Source organism: Panthera pardus, unplaced genomic scaffold (assembly GCF_024362965.1).
Source record: "Panthera pardus isolate Hobbes unplaced genomic scaffold, ASM2436296v1 HiC_scaffold_27, whole genome shotgun sequence".
Classification (NCBI taxonomy): Eukaryota; Metazoa; Chordata; class Mammalia; order Carnivora; family Felidae; genus Panthera; species Panthera pardus.
The window spans coordinates 29,167,919-29,183,762 of NW_026526843.1; the positions used below are offsets into that span (position 1 = coordinate 29,167,919).

Consider the following 15,844-nt stretch of genomic DNA (forward strand, 5'->3'; position numbering starts at 1 on the left):
TTTCAAGCAGCAAGAACAGCAAGTGCAAAGGCCCTGAGGCAGGAGCAGGCTCAGTGCTAGTCTTGTTTGGTCACTCGGCTCTCTGCCCTCTAATTGCAAAAACGTCACTTATTCTTTTTTTCAAAACATGTTTAGGGGTGCCTGGGTGGCTCAGTCAGTTGAGCATCTGACATCAGCTCAGGTCATGATCTCACAGTTCATCGAGTTCTAGCCCTGCATCAGGCTCTGTGCTAACAGCTCAGGGCCTGGAGCCTGCTTCCGATTCTGTGTCTCCCTCTCTCTCTGCCCTCCCCCTCTTGCGTTCTCTCTCTCTCTTTCTCAAAAATAAATAAACATTAAAATAATTAAAAAAAACATATTTAGGTGGTGGGAATACAGAGTCTATACCTCTGAGGAACTCACAGACTCATAGGGAAGACAGACATGAGAACAATTGATTATATACAACAGAGTGTGATAGGTACAGTGGGGACCAGTGGATATACTGGGGACCCTGATGACCCAAATGACTGAAAGTCAGGGCTGCTGGGGGAGTGTCAAGGAGGAGGTGACATGGGAGCTGAAATTTAAAGGGGAGGGAAGGAGTTGGGAAAGAAACCAGAAGGGGGTAGAGGTGGGGAAGGTATTCCCAACAGTTGTAGGGTGGGGAGAGTTCTACAGGGGGTAGGAGGTAAGGGCGGAGCTGTAGTCAGAAGCCAGATCATGGAGGGCTCACTGGCCACAGGAGTGACTTTGGACTTGACCCTGTAAGCAATTTGGACTTGACCCCGTAAGCCATTGAATGGTATTGCATGAAAGATGGAGTGCTGAGGGCCTGGAGACAGAGGGGGAAGGGAGGAGTTGGCAGAGGGGGCCCGGAGGGAGCTGGATCCAGAGGAGTCAGATGGATGCAGCATCCTCCGGACCCCCACCCCCTACTCTTGGTATTGGGGGGCCCATTTCTGCGGTCTGAGGATTAAGACCTGACTGACTGGAGGCAGGGCGGAGAGGTGGGGAGACTGGCACCAGCCTTTTACCTTCTTCCCTTGCACCAGCCTCATTTCGTTCAAAGGTTTGGCGGCGGAGGAAGAGAAACTTAAAGACTCAAATGAGGTTTGGGGATTATCTGGGAGGTTCAATTATTCATGTTGTAATAATAACTAACACTTGTAAAGGACTTCCCTCCTCAGCAGCAGTGATGGCTATAATTATACTTCCTGAGCTCATCCTTCCAAAAATGATCAAAGGAATGTAAAATAGGTCCTAGGGGAATTGGGGTTATTTTGCTATCTTTCCTTTGGCCTCCCCTGATGCCCCCCTCCTTGCCGCTGTCCTTCCTTCTCCTTTTCCCCCCTGCCTCGCCCAGCTCGCTGCTCTCCTCCCTCCTCTGGCCTGCTCCCCCTCCTTTCTCACTTCCTGGCCTCCTGGTGGGGGGTGCTGGGAGCAGGCTCACACCTGCGGGCCCAGGATGGAGAGGAGCGGAGGCCCCCTGGGAGGCTGCGAAGTGATTCCTTGCAGGCGCCTTTCTCTCTGAATTTAGGTGTGTTTCTGGAAAAGGTTTGAATAAACTAAATCCTACTTTAAATTCCATTCAGTTGAGTCCTTAGGTGCATTTTCTTTTTTTCAAAAGTGGAGACTAAGCCCAGTTTATCTTCCTGTCAATCTGAACTTCATAATAACTGACTTTCTTACTTTTTTAAGAAAATGTTTCTTTTATGTTTGAGAGAGAGAGAGAGAGAGAGAGAGAGAGAGTTTGAGCAGGGAAGGGGCAGAGGTGGGGGGGGCAGAGGATCCGAAGCGGGCTCTGGGCTGACAGCAGCGAGCCCGACGAGGGGCTCAAACTCACAAACTGAGTAAGTAGATTGTGACCTGAGCCAAAGTCAGATGCTTAACAGACTGAGCCACCCAGGCACCCCTGACTTTCTTACTTTCTTAAAGCAAGTTATGCAGTATTGTCTTCAAGGCTCTCAAGGAACTTTATGAGGAGTGGTGCTAAACTCTGGGTTCTCTGGAGGCAGGGACCATGACTTCATCCTATCTCTATCCCCAGTCCCTGGCACAGGAGCAGGCATGAGTAAAGGCCTAATGAAACAGGAGTGACATTTGTTGGAAAGTACCAAAAAGAAGAACGCCCTTTTCACCAGGAAGATAAAATATTGAACTAGGCAACGAAGAGGGGTCACGGGGACGTGGTCCTTAAGCCTGGAAATGGTTTTCGCCTACCTGGGGCCCGGACCCCAGCCCCGGGCATCAGTCAAGGCCCTGTCTGTGGTGCTAAGTTTCCAAGGGCAAAGCCACCAGGAAAAGACTTTACTGAACTTTCCATCAGGAAACAGTCCCACTAGGGTCATAAACCAGGGCCACGAGACTTAAGAGGTAATGATCCTACAATAGAGGGAAAAGGTTTTCCTTGACCTGAGGCTTTTTCCAGCCAGTGCCAAAGAGACCTGAACTCCAGGCCTAAATATAGCTAGCAGCAAGCATTCGGAGAGATGCGGGGACTTTAATTTTGCAGAGCCTGTATTTGTTTTCCTCACACAAAACCTATTTTTAATCAATTGCCAGCTCCTCCAGTCCATTTCCTGGAAAGGAGGCCAAGAAAAAAAAAAAAGTGGGAACAAAAACATCAGGCAGTCATTTGTACAGTGCTATGGAAACAGAGTTTCTACTGTCCCCTCAAACCCACAGACCTTCTTTGACGTCAAGGCAGTCAGGTTTTAATACCAAACATAGATGATTCCATTTAGCCTTATGCAGGAAGGTGGCTTTCTCTAGGACACAGCTCTTCAGCAGCTGCCTTTCAGAGCACTTCGCTCAGCTTTGGAGAGGTCAAGTCAATATCACTGGTTCTCAGTGTGTAACCTAAAGGAAATGGAAGGAAATGGGGGTGGTTTGGTGAACTGCTTCAGCTGACAATAACATGGAAGAAGACAGCTTACTTTCATTCATTTCCCCGCTTCCACAAAGTTGTATTGAGCCCCTACTATGTGCCAGGGACTGTTCGAGAAGAATAGGTATGGGGAAAGCATAATCTTACCCTTCAGGAACTCGGCTTACCAGAGGGGCTGGGGGGAGGGCAGCTTAGACCCATACACAGAATACATGCAGTGAGAGATGCACAAGCTTGTCCATTGGCGTTGCCTGTCCACCGAGAGTTGGTGGATGGTTCCAGGCGCCTATGGAAGAGCAGAAGGAGGCCCTTCTGCTTTAGCCAAGATCTGTTGCCTCCTGCTTTGTTAAATGGGGATGGAAACAGAGAGGTTATCTTTTTCTCCAGGCACACCCAGCAAGTTGAGAGCAAGAGGGTGAAAGCCCATATTGGGCAATCAACCTCATGATCAATGCCACAATCAGGCTTTGAACTCAGTTACTCATTCACCATTTATTGATGACTTGCAGTGTTTCTGCCACTGTGCTAGACAGCGAGGGAGACACAAAAGAAGTGTAAGAGATGCCCCTCGCCCTCAAGAGGTTATAATTGAGACGGAGGCGCTATGTTTACCTTGGTTGTAGCTTCAGCACCCAGCACCGTACTCGGCGCTGAGTAGACTGTCAATAAACATTAGACGAAGTGACTAACTGAATTATTGACATACGCAAAGTGCCAAACTAAGAGGAACAGACTGTCTGAGGCTATGGGAGTCCAGGGGAAAAGCTAATGAGTGGGCACCGGAGTCCTTGAAGAAGACACTAGAGACATGGCTGTGGAAGCTTTGAGCAGTGGGAAAGGCTAGGACAGGCAGAGAACAGAAGGCGGTACCTTCCGTGCAGGGAGACAAATCTGAGCACAGGTTCGGAAGAAGTACCCAGTATGGCCAGTTTGGGGTTTCTCAGGGCTCTGGCCTAGCTGGAGACTGGACTCCATTTTGGAGCCGGATTGTGGCCAACTGAGGCATTTGGATCCTTCTTCCTGAAGGTAATGGGGAGCCATGGGAGGATTTTGATTAAATGAATGATTTAGTTTTAAGAATGTTTGAGGAAGCTTAATGAAGCAGTGGCAGGGTCTGGTAGGCGGGCCTCGCGGGCATGGACACTGAACCAAGTGGAATCATGAATCTCCAACAGCAACAAACCGCATTAATTTGTTAAACCCTGAACCACACCTAAATATTAATGTTCTTTTGCTTCATGGTTAAGTAAAAAAAAAAAAAAAAAAAATTTCAATAGCTGCCGAACCTGCTCAAACCGGAACCAAACATATAGTATCTAAAATAATTGAGTATTTTTAAACAGACTGCTACCCTGTGCACCATGGTGTGGTCTGTGCCTTTAAAGTGTCAATGCTTTTATTTTTTTCATTTTCAAAAACAGCTTATTTTTGAGAGAGAGAGAGAGAGAGAGAGAGAGAGAGAGCGTGCATATGGGGGAGGGGCAGAGAGCGAGAGGGAGACACAGAATCCGAAGCAGGCTCCAGGCTCTGAACTGTCAGCACAGAGCCTGTCGTGGGGCTTGAACCCAGAACCCATGAACTGCGAGATCATGACCAGAGCCAAAGTCAGAAGCTTAACCGACTGAGCCATCCAGGCGCCCCAAGGTGTCAATGCTTTTAAGAACAAGATTCAGGGGCGTCTGGGTGGCTCAGTCGGTTAAGCGTCCGACTTCAGCTCCGGTCATGATCTCATGGTCCGTGAGTTCGAGCCCCACATCGGGCTCTGTGCTGACAGCTCAGAGCCTGGAGCTTGCTTTGGATTTCAGGTCTCCCTCTCTCTCTGCCCCTCCCCCACTTGCACTCTGTGTGTGTGTGTGTCTCTCTCTCTCAAAAATGAGATAAAAACATTTAAAACTTTTTTTAAAAAAAGAACAAGATTCAAAGATTCCTTGCCAGAGGCTGGCTCTTAGAAGGGAAAAACAACAACAAAGCTACATGTTTTGTGGGGGGCTCTTATTATGTGCTGGAGTGCTGCTTTCTTGCATTGTCTCCTGAAATCCCCCAGGTTAAGAAAGTTGCTCAGCAAATAAGGGACAGAGCTGGGACCCAGATGCAGTTCGACTCCAGAGTGCTGCCTGTCTGTGCGCACTCCCAGCCCAGCCTGCCCTCCATGTGTTGGGAGGTAGACAAAGATCGTTCAGGAAAGTCAGAAGCTCACTGTCAAGCCCTCCAACCCCACACTCACCCTTACTCACAGGCCTGCCTTTTTACAGCTCTTGTACGGCTATGCCTTTTCGTGGCAGTAAGCAATTTTCTTCTCACTGCATAAATCTCTTTATTAATATATGATACTGATGAGAGTAATGCTTTAAAATCCCAATAAACATGGGATATGTTAATATTTTATATCCGAAGAGAGAATTTTTTTAAAGGATAATGAAATATGTCTTCTTTCTTGATCCCTCTTTAACGGATCATTTCTTCACCCAGTGTCTAATATCCTGGGTGCCAATGTTATGGTTCATGGTTTTCTTCTAGGTTCAGTGAAGAATAAAAGATATGTGCAAGTAATCTGAAAAAATGTAGCATGAAATATAAATCTGATTTTTCGATTATAATTCATAATGAGTGAGTAACAGAATTCAACAATGATTTATGTCAGTGGGGCTCCGTTTTGATTTTGAGAGGCAGGAAAATGTCATGGTAAAGTATAAACTCAAGGCCAGCGTGTCTGGGTTCAAAGCTCACCTCTACTACTTAATTAATTTCTTTCTCTGCTTTGATTTTCTCATCTGTAGGTAACAGGGATAAAAATAGCCCCTACCACATAGGGTTATTCTAAAGATTAAGTGAGTTCGTGTTTGCACACTGCTTCGAATAGTACCAGGTGGGGGTGTCTGGGTGGCTCAATCGGTTAAGCGTCCGTCTCTTGATTTCAGCTCAAGTCACGATCTCATGGTGGGATCGAGCCCCGGTCAGGCTCTGTGCTGACAGTGTGGAGCCTGCTTGAGATTCTCTCTCTCTCCCTCTCTCTCTGCCCTCCGCCGCTTGCATGCATGCACTCTTTCTCTCTCAAAATAAATAAATAAATTCAAAAACAAAGAATAGTACCAGGTAATTGTAAGTACTCTATAGAACTTTTTGTTATTATAATTGTATTCGTTTTTCAAAATCACAGATTTGACCTACATCTATGATGGTAGATAGCTATACATATTCTTACTTAATATCAGAAAGAAAATATTCTACCTGCCAAGAGTAATAATTACTTGGGAGTTACTGTGTTCCCTGATGTATGCAGAGAGCCACTGGTAGTGGGAATAAGCTTTCTGTGTGTCCGCCTTGCTTGTGGGTGGTCTCCAGTTATAGTCTTGAAAATACTGAAATCTGGTTCAAATTCGGACGAATTAAGACACCTTTAAAATTTCAGTATGGAAGCTTACTATTTAAAACCGTGGGTTTCACGGCGCCTGGCTGGCTCAGTCGGGTGGAGCATGTGACTCTTGGTCTCAGGGTTGTGACTTGGAGCCCCACGTTGGGGGCAGAGTTTACCTAACACATAAAAAATAAGTAAAACAGTGGCTTTCAAACATCAGCGAGCTCATGAACACAGATTCCCGAGGCTCACCCTAAGATTTTCTGCCGGCTTCTGTGGGACTGGGGCTGGGCCTAGCAACCTGTGTGTTTAAGCATCTGTTTCTCAAAGACACATGCACACACAGACACGCAAACAGCACGCTGATACACGGGCAGGCACATGTACACACAAACACACCAATGGTTCCGATGCAGTCTGTCCGGTAACCACACTGATTTCAGTTCCTCAGAAAAACACTGATTTTAAAAGATCCTGAGATAAAATAAAATCACCTGTAAAGTTTAAAAGTCTTTTCTTGTGTGAATAATCCCTCCCTGATTGCCTTTGGAGGTTAACCTTTCATTTTTGTCCTTTTTCACATCCAGTGTTCTTACAACAGGGGAGTCACACGTAATATCCATCCTGATGCCAGGGCACTTGGTTGTGATTTTAAGAACCACAATGTTGGAGATTCATTAGCGATTCCAGCGGCCAAGTTGTAAACTAGTCTGCAACATCCCAGAAGACAGGAACTTTCACTTAATCAATTCAACACAGATTTATGTAGCACCGACCAGGTGTCAGGGAGAGCAGCAAACAAAAGGAACTGAGTCCCTGCCATCACGGAGCTCACATTCAAGTGAAGAGACAGACAGTAATGAGTGAGTGCTAGAGAGCAGCTCAAGAAGGCTAACGTGTCAGCTCTGCCTGCCATAATAAAATACCATAGAGTAGGCGGCTTAAACAACAGACATTCACTCTCGCATAGACCTGGAAGCTCGGGGTCTGAGATCAGGGCACCAGCATGGCTGGGTTCTGGTGGGGGCTCTCTTCCTGGCTTGCAGATGGCCACCTTCTCACTGTGTCCTCACGCAGCCTTTCCTCAGCGCCTACAGACGGAGAGAACTTGCTCTCTCTCTCTCTCTTCCTTTCTATAAAGCCATCAGTCCTATCGGATTAAGGCTCTGCCCTTCTGACTTCATTTAACCTTAATTACTTCCGAAAAGCCCTGTGTCCAAATACAATCATTTTGGGAGTTAGGTGTTCAACTTAGGAATTTTGGAGGGGATACACTTCAGTCTGTAGCAACTAATGTGATAGACAGTGACTGAGCTGAGCGGGGGTGTCTTTGGACAGAGTGGTCAGGGAAAGCCTCCACAAGGAGGTGAGATTCAGGTTTTGTGCAGCAACTTGGCTTTAGTTCTTTACTGGGACATTGTTTTGTGTTTGTTGATGTTTTGTTTTGAAAGAGGAGAAACGGTGAAATCTTTGAAGCTTGAATTCAGATTCCAGCTTTTTCACTTATGACTCGGGCGAGTTCCTGACTTCTCTCTGCTTTAGTTTGTTGGTCAGGAAAATGGGAATGGTGATAGTACCTACCTCATAGAATATCATAAGGATTTGCAGTGCTGTCTAATAGAACCTTCTGCAGTGACAGAAATGTAATCCGCTCTGTCCAGAGCAGTAGCCAGCCACTAGTGTGGCTCTTAGAAGTGTAGCCAGGGGGCCCCTGGGCGGCTCAGTCGGTTAAGCCTCTGACTCTTGATTTCGGCTCAGGTCATGGTCTCAAAGTTTGTGCGATCGAGCTCTGCATTGGGCTCTGCGCTACAGCGAGGAGCCAACTTGAGATTCCCTGTCTCCCCGTCTCTTTGCCCCTCCTTCCGTCTCAAAACTAAATAAATGAACGTTAAAAAAACGTTGTAAGAAGTGTGGCTATTGAGCACTTGAAACGTGGCTGGTGAGCCTGAAGAACTGAATTTTTAAAATTTTTTTTCATGTTTATTTATCTTTGAGAGAGAAAGAGACAGAGCTTGAGCAGGGGAGGGGCAGAGAGAGAGGGAGACACAGAATCCGAAGCAGGCTCCGGGCTCTGAGCTGTCAGCACAGAGGCCCCATTGGGGCTTGGACTCACGAACTGTAAGCTCATGACCTGAGCGGAAGTCAGACGCTTTACCAACTGAGGCCCCCGGGCGCCCCTGAATTTTTTGTTTTACTGAATTTTAACTCATTTGCATTTCAACAGTGACTAGTAGCTACCATCTTAGACAGCACAGATTTAATGAATTCACGTATGTAAAATGCTTAGCGCTGTGCCTGGCACGTAGTAAACGTGAATGTGCGCTGTCTAGGATTCGTGTCGGTGACGGCAACAAGTGTTTGTCTGGTAGGTAGGAGGTGAGTTTTTCAATTTATTTTTTGCCTAAGCAGCAATCGCACTTTGATTTATTACGGTGCCTTGCTCCCCAGTGCGTTCATGGCTATGACGTCCCTTACCATAGCTCCCCACCTATTCACCTGTCTTTTCGCTGAGCTGCGTAGTAGCCAAAGCCCTAGGGGACAGCCTGCTCCCGGGAGACTGACGGGTGTGTGCTTCTCCCTGTCCAGCCGGGTGGAGATCACCGGTGGGTACTACGAGTACATCGACGTCAGCAGCTGCCAGGACATCATCCACCTCTACCACCTGCTCTGGTCTGCCACCATCCTCAACATCGTCGGCCTGTTCCTGGCATCATCACTGCCGCTGTTCTTGGAGGCTTTAAGGACATGGTAAGGAAGGAAGCGGCTTCTTATCCCAAAGGCCCCTTTCAGGGGCCAGGGTGGAGGCTAGGAGGTTGGAGGCAAGGGGGACCCACGTTTCAAAGGGAGGACTCCGAAGCAATTGCTTCAAGGATATAGCTGCCTTCAAACATCTCAAACTGAAGGAGACAGGCGATGTCATTAGTGGGCAAAAATTTCTTGTTAACATGAGTTGTCTGTGTTCTTGAGGTACATTCTGGGGGCGGGGATGAAGAGCCAGTGTCCTCAATTCTCCCGTTCATGCTGGTTATATAAACACAGCCTTTCATGCTCACCCCGCCCCCCCCCCCCACACACACAAACACACACTTTTAGTAGAAACCTTTCTGGGCAGTTTTTCCCCTAACTGACTTCGGGAGAAATAGAAGCAAAGAGGTTTTTAGCTCAGGTAAGAGTAATGCTGGTCTCTCCGTCCCCAGGAATTTCATCCTGGAGTTTCTCCAGAAAGAGCATCTGGGCTCTTCTCTTTCTCCATCTGAAGGGCCACCCCTGGGCTAAGCTGCTTGCCGGGTCTTGTCCTCAACCTCAGCCTCCCCAAGTTCCTTATCCTCCCTCTCAACTCCTTTCCATATTTGTGTGTGTGTGCATGCGTGTGTGTGTGCACAAGCACGCACGCGCCAAGTCACAGGGGACTGAACGCTCAGTAAGTTCCCTGTAAGAGTGGGCTTCCTCCCTCCTTTGCTTTTAAAGCATTACTAAGCATTCCTTTGCTTATTTAACAAACTTTGATCTCTAATTATGGAGAGAATAGTTTTAGAACTATGGTTGTCAACCTGGCTTCCTTTTAGAATAGAATCACCTGAGGGGCTCAAGAAGCCCAGATGCCTGGGGGTGCCTGTGTGCACCCGGGTGGCTCAGTTGGTTAAACGTCAAACTCTTGATCTCGGCTCAGGTCATGATCTCACAGTTTGTTGGTTCAAGCCCCACATCGGGCTCTGCGTTGATGGTACGGAGCCTGCTTGAGATTCTGTCTCTCCTCTCTGCCCTTCTCCTGCTTGTTCTCTGTCTCTCAATCTCTCTCAGAATTAAAAAAAAAAAACAACTTTAAAAAATAGCTTAGATGCCTGGACCTCTCCACCGAAGATTCTAAGTTAATTGGTCTAAATTGAAGCCCAGGCATCAATATTTTAAAAATTTGTTAATGTTTATTTATTTTTGAGAGAGAGCGCACAGGCAGGGGAAGGGCAGAGAGAGAGGGAGACACAGAATCCGAAGCAGGCTCCGGGCTCTGAGCTGTCATCCCAGAGTCCAATGCGGGGCTTGAACCCACGAACCGTGAGATCATGATCTGAGCCGAAGTCGGACACTCAACTTACTGAGCCACCCAGGCGCCCCAAGCATCAATATATTTTTTTAATGTTTATTTATTTTTGAGACACAGAGAGAGCGTGAGCCAGAGAGGGGTAGAAAAAGAGGGAGAGAGAGGATCCCAAGCAATCTCCTCTCTATCAGCACACAGAGCCCGATGTGGGGCTCGAACTTATGAACCATGAAGTAATGCCCTGAGCTGAAACCAAGAGTCAGAGGCTTAACTGAGCCGCCCAGGCGCCCCAGGCCTCAGTATTTTTTAAAAATTCCACAGGTGGTTCTGCTCCGCAGCCAGGATTGAGTGCCTCCGCTTTAAAGAAGCGTCCCACATATGTTTAGGGAATTATTTTGTGCTTAAAAGGGTTCTCCTTTGACCCCAGAAATGAGTCAGATAGCCCCTAAGCCCCTGGGTGTTTCTGTCCCATTCTGGGGTCCCTGAGGAACAGGAACCTGAAAGATAGTTTGTAATTTGACCTTGGCCTGTCAAAAGGCTAAACAATGGAAAGGGAAAGGTAGGGTAAGATGGGGGAAAAGAAAACACTGCAGCAGAAGCAGGTTGACAGGAAGTTATTGAGTGTTCCGCTGGTGACTGGAAGTCAAGAGAATTCCATCCCTACTCACGTCCAGTCTGTCTGTCTGTCTGTCTGTCTGTCTGTTTTTTTCTCTCCCTCTCTCACACACGCATTTCTCATTCCCACACCCCGCCCCCCACTGGGGAATGCCCAAGCACTAAGGAGTGGGGGCACACCAGCAGAGGTGCGACCCTCAGAGGGAGGAGGCCCTGTAGGTTTGGGCCTGAGGGAACTTTGGGGCGGGAGGGCTTCAGAAAAGCTGTTTGTGGGTTGAACAAAGGATGCTCTGTGTTCTTGGAGACCTTCCCCAGGGGGCCGGTGAAAGTGGAGGCGCTGAGTAGAATGGGAGCCGCTCTTGCTGGAAGGGAAGCTTCGGGGGTCAGGGGTTCAGGAGATCGCACATCAGGATGGATGTTAAGGGTTATCTGGATCGTTCCTAGTGCTTTCGGACCCAGGGGGCCGAGCTACCCTGATGCGCAAATGCAGTGGGTGGTGGGCGACTACTCAGTAGGCTCCGTGGGGTTCCTGCAAGGAATCAGTGGATCGTTGATGTACAGGTTTATTTTTGGACTCTTCATTTCACTGTGACCTTTGATCTTTAGGGGAAACGGGGGTTTGTTGAGGGTCTGTTCTGACAGGTAGAATCACGAGCCTCTACTTTCTACAGAGGGCTTTTGCGCAATTAACTTCCTTCACTCCTCCCTGCTATTACTACCTTATGAGGTAAGTATTACTGCCCCCATTTAACAGATGAGGAAATAGGCCAACAGAGGTCAAGTGACTTGCCCAGAACTAAATAGCAGAGCTGGGACTGGAGCCCAGGTTTGTCAGATGCCAGAGCTTTGCTCTTTCTACTGCGTCCCAGCTGCCCGGACCGACATTTGGATAGCCCTTTCCGGTTCTCCAAGTGTTTTACCACACATTACCTCCTTTGTTTAGTTGCTTTAATTTAGAACAATTAAAAGCGAGTTGTTTCCAACTGTCCGGAGCTTCTTTAAGAGGAAACGAGGAGGAGGGCAAGGGAAATGCAAATGCCGGGCCTGGGAACTCAAATGGAGGACCAATGGGGAAAACGAAAGATGAAAGCAAAGATCAGGGGCAGGGCATCCGATTCATGAGATGGGAGAGTTAAGTGGGAATGTTCAGATGGGGTGCCAGGAAGGAGCCATTACTTCGATCACTTTATTTTTTTTAAGTTTATTTCTTTATTTTGAGAGAGAACGGGAGGGGCAGAGAGAGAGGGGGAGACAGAGAAGCTCAAGCAGGCTCCGCACTGTCATCGCAGAGCCTGATGCGGGGCTCAGGGAGATCATGACCTGAGCTGAAATCAAGAGTCGGACGCTTAACCGCTTAACTGACTGAGCCACCCAGGTGCCCCACTTCAGTCACTCTGAGACGTGGTGTAGACAAACCTGGAACATCAACAGGTGAACCTCAATAAAATCCTCGACCTGGGTCCAAACGCAGTTGGTGACTTGTGGTGTGCACCCCCCCCTCCGCCCCCGTGAGTGGAATGCCCTGGGATCCGCAGGGAGGCCCAGGGGTGCTGGCTGGTGAAAGCCATTCCCAGGGAGTGAGGACAGGAGCCAAGGGCTAGCTGGCAGCTGTCAACGGGATTAGCCAGGAGCCGCCATTTGCAGAATGTGTTGCCTTGAGAGGAACAAGGATGTCTTCATTCCCTGACCAGAGGAGGCTTGGGGCAAAGGAGCTTTTTTTTTTTTTTTTTTTAATGTTTTTAATTTATTTTTGAGAGAGAGAGAACAAGTGGGGGTGGGGGGCAGAGGGAGAGACACACACACAGAATCCAAAGCAGGCTCCAGGCTCTGAGCTGTCAGCACAGAGCCCGACAGGGGGCTCCGACCCAGGAGCCTCGAGATCTTGACCTGAGCGGAAGTCGGAAGTCGGACGCTTAACCGACTGAGCCACCCAGGTGCCCTGGGGCAAAGGAGCTTTGAGAAATGTTTGATGAAGTGTTTGTTGACCAAAGATATAAGAATTTGAGATGAGTCTTTCAAAAGTGACTATATCTTGCCATTTTCTCCTAATTGGTGTCTATGGTTTGGAGTAAAGTGGGGAGGAATGAAAGTGACCCTCTTTAAAAAGTCCACAATCATTGCCTCAGAATAAAGTCAGTTTTGTCCAGGCAAGATTGCTTTCACCATTTCCTGTGCTTCCTAGTAACCTTTTGTTTCCCTGGAGCTCAAAATGTTACCGATCAGTAGTGGGGGTGTCATAACTTCTGAGCCCCAGAATTTTATTTATTTATTTTTTAAAGTTTATTTATTTTTGAGAAAGAGAGGAGAGAGAGAGAGCACACGCAGGTGGGGGAGGGTCAGAGAGAGAGAGGGAGAGAGAGAATCCCAGGCAGACTCCACATGGTCGGCGAGGAGCCCAAGGCAGGGCTGGTACTCACGAACTGCGAGGTCATGACCTGAGCCGAAGTGGGTCGCTTAACCGACTGAGCCCCCCAGGTGCACCAGGAGCCCCAGAATTTTAACGGAAACACACACCATTCTCTTTACGCCCTCTACCCTTGACTCTCCTGTCTTCTGTGGCTTTCCTGGGCTTATTCAATCTTCCTCTTGTGTTGCTTTCTCTGTAATAGTGAACTTCCTTTCAGAGATTAGCCTGGGCCCCCAGCCTCGCTGAGCACACAACAATTTTTATAGATAACGTTTACATTGCGTGATTGTTTCTCTATAGCTAGGCTTAGTTTATTTGCATAGATGAACTGATTTCATCTTGCAAGAGCTGGAGGGCGTGTTTTTAACTAACAGAAGGCCAAGGGAACGTGACTTCTGGGACCTCCTCAGGGATGAGATTTCTTCTTAGAATTCTGGTGGCGAAGTCAAGGCGTTTCTGAGCACTCTTTCTCTAGAAAGTGAGCCAGCCCCTGGAGTTGGTCAAGGACCTCAGCCCCCTCCCACCCATGGGAGGGGCTGACAGACATTTCTCTCTGCTTGTCCGTGAGCTGCATTGTGATGCTTGAGGTTTGTAGCTCTTCAAAGCTCCCAGAGATGTAAACAGTAACCCACTCCAAGGAAGAGAGCAGTAGAACTGTGTTGAAACTTGCTATAAGGGAAGAGTCCTCTGCCAACACCCCAACGTGGCTGCCCGTGGCCACTGCCAAAGCCTGCCCACACATTTTCATCGCTTGAGAGGAAGCGTCTGCTCTCCGTTCACGTGGAGTAGATACATACCAGAACGAAGACACTGATTTTGCAGACAGCCCTTGGCTATCCACACGAATGGAAGCCGTGTCAATGCCATGGAACACGGGAAAAACATTTACCCCGTGCCTTGACCCACGCGGCACACGTCAGGTCCTGCTTGGGACAGCCCTACTTGGGCACTAATGAGCTGTGACTTCCTTTAGCAGTGTTTCGGCCCTGTTGAGAGCAGGAACTCCCCATCCTGGACAAGATCAGCTTTAACCCTTGAAGGGCTACACGCACCATCATGTTATCAAAATGGCATTAAATTCTTTCAGCGCCGTTTTGTGTGCCAAAAACAAAAGGGGATCGATATACTCTGCTTGGTCCTTCATGGGTTCTGTGTACTGCTAGGGTGTTGCCTTCCGCCGGCAGGGCCGGTGAGAAACACAGAAACACGTACCCTTCACGTGTGCATGAGAGCTCCTTAGCAAGCTTGCAACCTGCAGGAATCCTCACGACTTTTACAAACCCTTTGTGATTCGTCACATTTCCGTCACAGCAAGCGCAGTAGCCTGCTCAGCCTTGTCGATGTGACATGTTGTATTTTGGGCCTTATTCTTGTCTTTGTCTTTTGGGTTTTTGAAAACCACATAAATAAGTGATTTCAACTTTTCTATAGGTTTGAATGTTTCAAAATAATAAATTGGGGGGGAATGACACAAGTAATATACTATAAAAAAAAAATAGAAGGGTGCCTGGGTGGCTCAGTCGGTTAAGTGCCCGACTCTGGATTTCGGCTCAGGTCATGATCTCACGGTTCGTGAGCCTGCTTGGCTCCCAAAACTTGCTTGGGATTCTCTCTCCCTCTCTCTGCCCCTCCCCCGCTCATGATCTCAAGTGGGTGCACTCTCTCCCAAAATAAATATATTTTTAAAAAACTCAAAAAAGAAATAGAGTGAAGGGTCCCCATATACCTCCTGATACTACTCCCCTCCCCAGAGATAACCACAGTAGACAGTCTATTTTGAATCTTTCCAGATGAATTTCTTTTCATTTACAAATGCACATAGGTACATAGTTGTTTGGGTCTTTGTTTTTACATAAATTGGGAATCATGTTATATTAATATAATAGTGGCTTTTTTAAGACTTGTTTTTTTCTGAGCAGTTTTAGGTTCACAACAAAATTAAGAGGAAGGTCCTCCCTGCCCCCACCCCCCGCATAGCCTCCCCCATTAACTACATCCCCAGCAGAGTGGTACATTTGTTATCAAGGACGAACTTCCCTACATTGACAAGTCATTATCACCCAAAGCCCATAGTTTCCCTTAGGGTTCACTCTTGGTGTGGTAACGCTATGGGTTTGGACATACATATAATGACATGTGTCCATAATTGTAATATCATACAGACTGGTTTCACTGCCCTAAAAATCCTCTGTGCTCTGCCTATTCATCCCCCCAACCACAACCCCTGGCAACCACTGATCTTTCTACTGTGACCTTAGTTTTGCCAGTGACTTTTTAAAAAAATCTTTTGACGTTTGTTCATTTTTGAGAGGACAGAGTGCGAGTGCGGGAGGGGCAGAGAGGGAGGCACAGCATCCGAAGCAGGCTCCAGGCTCCGAGCTGTCAGCACAGAGCCCGACGTGGGGCTCGAACTCACTAACTGTGAGATCATGACCTGAGCAAAAGTCAGAGGCTTAACCAACTGAGCCACCCAGGCGCCCCTGCCAGTGACTTTTTTTTAATGTTTATTTTTTATTTTTGAGAGAGAGAGAGAGAGAGAGAGAGAGAGAGCGCTAGTGG

At 47.8% G+C, this 15,844-nt stretch overlaps 1 protein-coding gene across 1 annotated transcript in view; it reads left to right on the plus strand.

Annotated features, from left to right (window-relative positions):
* The window catches only part of TMEM255A (transmembrane protein 255A), a 55,950-nt gene that overhangs the window by 27,858 nt on the left and 12,248 nt on the right, over window positions 1-15,844 (plus strand). Inside the window, 2 exon segments of the mRNA XM_019421845.2 lie at window positions 8,811-8,926; window positions 8,929-8,972. Of these exon segments, the coding sequence (XP_019277390.2) occupies window positions 8,811-8,926; window positions 8,929-8,972 (160 nt within the window).